The sequence below is a fragment of the Microtus ochrogaster genome, linkage group LG5 (assembly GCF_000317375.1).
Source record: "Microtus ochrogaster isolate Prairie Vole_2 linkage group LG5, MicOch1.0, whole genome shotgun sequence".
In the NCBI taxonomy this organism is placed as follows: Eukaryota; Metazoa; Chordata; class Mammalia; order Rodentia; family Cricetidae; genus Microtus; species Microtus ochrogaster.
In genome coordinates this window covers 14005346-14011313 of record NC_022031.1, presented here as the reverse complement: position 1 = coordinate 14011313, position 5968 = coordinate 14005346, and the positions used below count along the sequence as shown (strand labels likewise).

Here is a 5968-nt window from a genome sequence, read left to right as displayed (position 1 = left end):
ACTTCTCAATCTCTCTCTCTCTCTCTCTCTCTCTCTCTCTCACACACACACACACACACACACACACACACACACACACGAAGACATAACCAAACACCAAAACAAATGATCCCGACAGTAAGTGAATAGACAAATCTTATGTTGTTCTGGCTTGGTACTGTGACTGAAGATGACCTTGAATTTATAGTAATCCTCTTACCTTAAGAACTAGAGTTGCAGCATACACCATCATATCTAAAAGTGCCTCAGAGGGGCAAATTTGAAGAAGTACAAACAAATAATAAATACATGGAAAGAATATTTAATATCAGCACCCACCAGAGGAATGCAAATCCAGACCACACTGAGATCGTACTTCTCTGGAGCCAGAATGGCTACCAGAAGAGAAAAAACAAGAAATGCTAGCGAGGATGTGTTGCAGGAGCTCCTTCCGCTCCTTCAGCCAATAGCTGCTGAGATACCAGCCCATTGGGGTGTGGTCTCCCTCTCTCTTTTAAAAAAGCTGCCACTGCCCTGCGCTCGCTCTCTGGCTTCCCGCTCGCAAAGAGGGCTGTTGTCTGGGACGGTGATCTGTAAGATTTTCCCCCTTAAATAAATAACCATCCTATTAATCATAATTCCAAACTGGTGTGGGAGTGTTTGTGGCTTACACCTTCAAGGATGGGGAGGGAGCCATTTAAACACTGCTGATGGAACTGTAAATTAGTATGGTCAGTTTAGAAATATGCATGGTAGTTCCTCAAAAAATGAAAAACCAGAGCTGGGATATAGCTCCGAGGCAGTGTATTTGCTTATCATGTCCAAGGCCCTGGATTCCACCCTCAATACTGTCAAAGCTACCAAACCAAACTGCACAACCAACCAAGTTACAAAGAGCACTATCACATGATGTACCATGGCAGCGCATCTACCCAAAGAGATGAACAGTTACATGCAGCAGGCATACCTAAATGCCCACTTATCTTGGCACTAATTGCAACAGCAAGTTCTGGAATCAGTACAGGTGCCTGTTGATGGATGAAAGGAAATGAAAAAAAAGTATCTATATATAATAGAATCTTATTATTCCATAAGAATGAAATCATTTGCTGGAAAATGGGTGGATCATTATATCAACCTCAGAAAGTCAAGTATCATGCGTTTCTCTCATATGTAGCATCTAGATTAAATCAAACATGACTGGAAAAAAGAAAAGGCCAGTAAAATGATTCCTAATGATATTCTGCTCTACTCATAGACTGGTGCCTAGTCCAACTGTCATCAGAGCCTTTATCCAGTAACTGATGGAAACAGATGCAGACCTACAGGCAAACATTAGGTGGAGCTTGGGGAATCCTGAGGAAGAGGGGGAGGAAGGATTGTAGGAACCAGAGGGGATAAGGACATCTCAAGAAAACTCACAGAATCAACTAACCTGAGCTCATAGGGCTCACAGGGATTGAAGCAACAACTAGGGCGCTGGCATGGGACTGACCTAGGCCCTATGCATATATGTTACTGTTGTGTAGCTTGATCTTCTTGTAGGATTTCAAACAGTGGGAACAGGGCTGTCTATGACTCTTTTTACCTGCTTTTGGGACCCTTTCCCTCATACTTGGCTGCCTCATCCAGCCTTGATATGAGGAGAGATGTCTAGTCTTATGGCAGCTTGATATGCCATGTTTGGTTGATACCCATGGGAGTTTTGCCCTTTTCTGGAGAGAAACAGAGGAGGAGAGGCTTGGGGGTGGGTGGGAGGAAGTGAGGTTGGAAGAGGGACTGGGAAGAGAGGAGGGAGAAGAAACTGTAGTCAAGATTAAAAAAAAAAGGAATGAGGTGGCTGGAGAGACAGATCCGAGGGAAGAGCATGAACTACCATTACAGAAGACCTGGGTCCAGTTTCCTGAACTCCAGTTGGGAAGCTCACACCTGCCAGCACCAGGGGACCCTCTTTTGACCTCCACAGACACCACACTAAGATGTACAAATCCACACTCGAACACATATACATTATTAAAAATAAAATCTTCAAAAAATGAAAGTTGCAGGAGAGGAACGGTGGGAAGAGGGAGCAAAAGAAGGCAATGCAGGTAAATATGATGAAGGCACATTTTATGACAGATGCGTGAAAATGCCATCTTGAAACCACGTACTCGAACACTCAGCATATGTTAATACAAAAACTTCAAGTTGTCTATATGTATTTCAACTCAGAGATAAGCCAAATGAACATTCTTTCTCATGTGAAAAGATGGCTTGCTAGATTAAAATCCACTACTCACCTGGATATATAATATCAGCTTTGATTTTTAATAAGTTCTTCAGGGAGTTCATATAATCATAGAGGTCTTCAAATATCGTTGTTCCTTCTCCTAGGATACAATCCCCAGAAAATATGGCATTTTCCTCTTCTAGGAATAGAGCCATGTGGTCATCAGTGTGGCCAGGAGTGTGTATAACTCTAGTCAAAAACAGAAGTTATAAATCACAAAACAATAAGTATGAATTCTTAGGCATGGGGAAAATGTTGCAAAGTAAATAGTTCTATCATCTTTAGACAAGACATTAACATGCTACCAACAAGTCAAAAATCTCATTATCCCAGTTTTTTCTGAGGTTCCTCATGGAAAGTTGAGCACAGACAAATATTCCCTATTAGATCACATTTCTTACTCAGAAGTACAAATTTAATAGCATATTTTCTTCTTGTCTTATAAAGAAAAAGATGATAAGAACAAATTTGAAATACATGGATGAAAACATAAAAAAGTTAAAATTAAGATTACTGAGAAATAGTACTTTTAGTAAGAACACAGCTTTTCAATTTCTTTCACTAATAATTAAAAACAAAACTGACTTTTGAAGTTTTTGTTACTTTATTATATTTTCTATGATATTAAATACTATTCATAGGCAAATACCTAAGTGCTCTATATAAATATTTTGCACAATGCTATAAGTTTTAAAAATAAAATTTACTCTACTAGTATTTATATAAGATTTAAGAGAAACATCGTTAAATGTACTTGTTTCTGCCGTGGAACAATGGTCTGATACCCTGCAAAGATTTGTTACTTGTATTTTAATAAACTGCTGATTGACCACTAGTCAGGCAGCAAGAATAGGCAGGGCGACCAGGCAGGAAGTAGAGGTGGGGCGATGAGAACAGGAGAATTCTGGGAAGAGGAAAGGTCAGTCTACAGTCATCACCCAGATGCAGAGGAAACAAGATGATAAAGGTACCAAGCTGCGTGGCTAACACAGACACGAATCATGGGCTAATTTAAGATGGAGAAAGAGTTAATAAGAAGCCTGATAGGACAACCCACTTATGATTAATGTAGACCTCTATGTGTTTCTTTGGGATGGAACGGCTGTGGGACCGGGTGGGACAGAAACCTCAGCCAACATATTTCCACTTGCTTTTAAGGTAAGTGGTAAAGTAAGAAGCTGGAGAGATGACTTAGCAGTTAGGAGTACCTGTTGCTCTTGTAAAGAACCCAAGTTTGGTCCCCAGTACCCACGGTGGCTTACAATCATCTCTAACTCTCGTTCCATGGAAATCTAACAGTCTCTTCTGACCTCTGCAGCACCACACATATATGTAGTGCAAACACTCACTAAAAAAGCCTAAGTAAAAAAAAAGCCTAAATAAATAAAGGTGAGGTGCCTATTAATATCAAGAGTGTTTGTAAACAATAAAAATATTTAAAACAATGTGATACAGAAATAAGGATACAGAAGCCTTTAGATTCACATGAGAACCCATAAATAATCCTAAATATGGTTATGTAGAACTTGATGTGTGCTTTTCTTTGGTAGTGGAGCCACTGGTTTGACTGCCCAAGCTCCTCTAAATAACCCTTCATCTATGCCCTTGTAAGTAATCCTAATCAAATTCATTGGTAGAAATGCATGTGCACACTCATGTGCACACTCATATGCACACACACACACACAGAGTGAGAGAAATAAATGATGTGGAAGTGGAAGGGGACTAGTTGGAAGGAAGAAAGGACTCAGCAGGGTGGGAGGGGAGCAAGAGAGGACAGAGGATAGTAAAGGGGTAAGTAGGAAATGCATTATATACATAAATGAAAATGTCATCATGAAACCCATTATTGTCTATAACTGATATTGCAAACAAAAACCCTTTAAACTTCAAAACTGACTATGACATCTTTAAGTCATGAGAAACAGTTCAGGAGCTTTATTTATATTTACATAAGTTTTATATCTATACGAACAGAAAACAAAAAGTCATACTAGTTTGTTCTGCAAAGCACCTCTTGACTTCTCAGCCACATAAAGATTTCGTCCTTGGGACTGGTGGCTTCCCTGTTTCACTCATGTCTCTTGAACTACACTCGCATTTCATAGGCTGCACACTGCCTTGCTTGTTCACCCTTCAGTCTCCTGACAAGCAGGGCTCCCTCTAGTCCCAGCACTCAGCTCTTAGTGGAACCTGATCTCCGCCCATAGGTTTCCTGGTCTCAGGCACTGACTTCAGGGGCTTGTGAGGACTGCACATTTACCCCATACACTGCCCTGGGATGGTTCCACTACCCTCTCCGTTTTAGATAGTGACACAAAAGATAGCAATTCATAGCGGAAGAATGTAGTTCAAACTTAATTTTACTTAGCTTCGGAAACATTACCGTTCTGTCTGATTTAGAGATTGATTTTTATGCTCTTGGAATATTTTAAGTAAAACTTTCAATAATGAATGATTTAGGTGGAAGGGAAAATATAACTGCATATTTATATTTAAAACTTAGGGACTCAATGCTGGGTTTTGGTTAAAGATAGCAGAGTGTATATCTGCATCTGTTTACCCACTTAAACCCCAATGAGATTATCAGGAAAGGTTGTTTCTTTGTTTTTGTAATGGCACAGCCTCCCAGGAAGGGAAGAATGGACGGGAAGACCACAACTCCAGAGCTGCAGATGCTGAAATGAGAAGTGAGACCTACACACACAGAGAAAGATGAGAACAGCCTAGATCACCTGAGAGAAGTCCCTGAAAGTTACGGATGTGGGGTATCAGGAATCTGGGAGAAGTGGGGGGCAGAAGGGGAAAGGAGGTTAAAATAAGCAAACAGACAAACAAAAGATTGAAAACCTGTGTAACAAATATTCAGAGCTGTGGCTATAGCTCAGTGTAGACCATGTGAGGCCCTGGGTTTAATCCTCAACACTAAGAATCCCAAACAAAGCCTCCAAATAGGAACTTTCCAGCTATTCAAGTTCCATTCTTACTTTGAGCAGTTTGACTGTGATCTAAGCCTGTTAACAGAAGGCTCAATCTTCTAAAAGTGTAAAACAGGCACGGATGGAAGCAGAGATAGTATGGGAAGAAAATGAAGATTACTTGAACACAGGTAGGTTCCCTCTCCACATCAGTTTACACAATGTTGTTGGTGAGGTCTTTACCCTTTCTGAAGAACTCAAAAAAGCCTTTTCTAAGTTACTTACAACCTCGGGAAAGGCTCCATTGTCAAAGATGGGTTCCCAACAAAGCACTTCATCTAGATAAGGCACCTTGAGGCTCATGCTGCCAACCCTCTATCCCCAATCCTCAGGGCTCAGAATTAGCTCTGCAGTTTTCATCAAAAAAGAAAACCAGGAGACATGAGAGGGTAACTAAGATAATCAGAACACACTGCATGCAATGGGTAAGAAAAAGCAAAGGAATCTAGCGGCAAGAAACCGCAAAGAAGAAAGCTTTGAAAACAAACCCCACTGACTGTAAAGCCAGATGAAGAGAGTGAGAGAGCAAAGGTGCAGGGAGAAGGGAAGTGAGGGCGATGGGAGGGGATGGAGCAGATGCACAGGAGTTCTCACAGAAGACCCGGACTGCTAGTAAATCAGCTAAGAGGCAGGCGAGAGGATGCGATCAGGAGCAACGTCAAAAAAAACTCTTAGAATCAAAAGCCGTATTTCCTATTTGGAATTGGATAAAGATTTCTTCCTTTGGTAAAAACTTTTG

The 5968-nt window shown here is 40.7% G+C and overlaps 1 protein-coding gene across 1 annotated transcript in view; it reads right to left on the bottom strand.

Annotated features, from left to right (window-relative positions):
* Positions 1–5968, bottom strand: part of Lactb2 (lactamase beta 2) — a 41250-nt gene that overhangs the window by 13450 nt on the left and 21832 nt on the right. The window contains exon 4 of the mRNA XM_005361878.3: positions 2262–2440. Within this exon, the coding sequence (XP_005361935.1) occupies positions 2262–2440 (179 nt within the window). The remainder of the gene's footprint in view (positions 1–2261; positions 2441–5968) is intronic.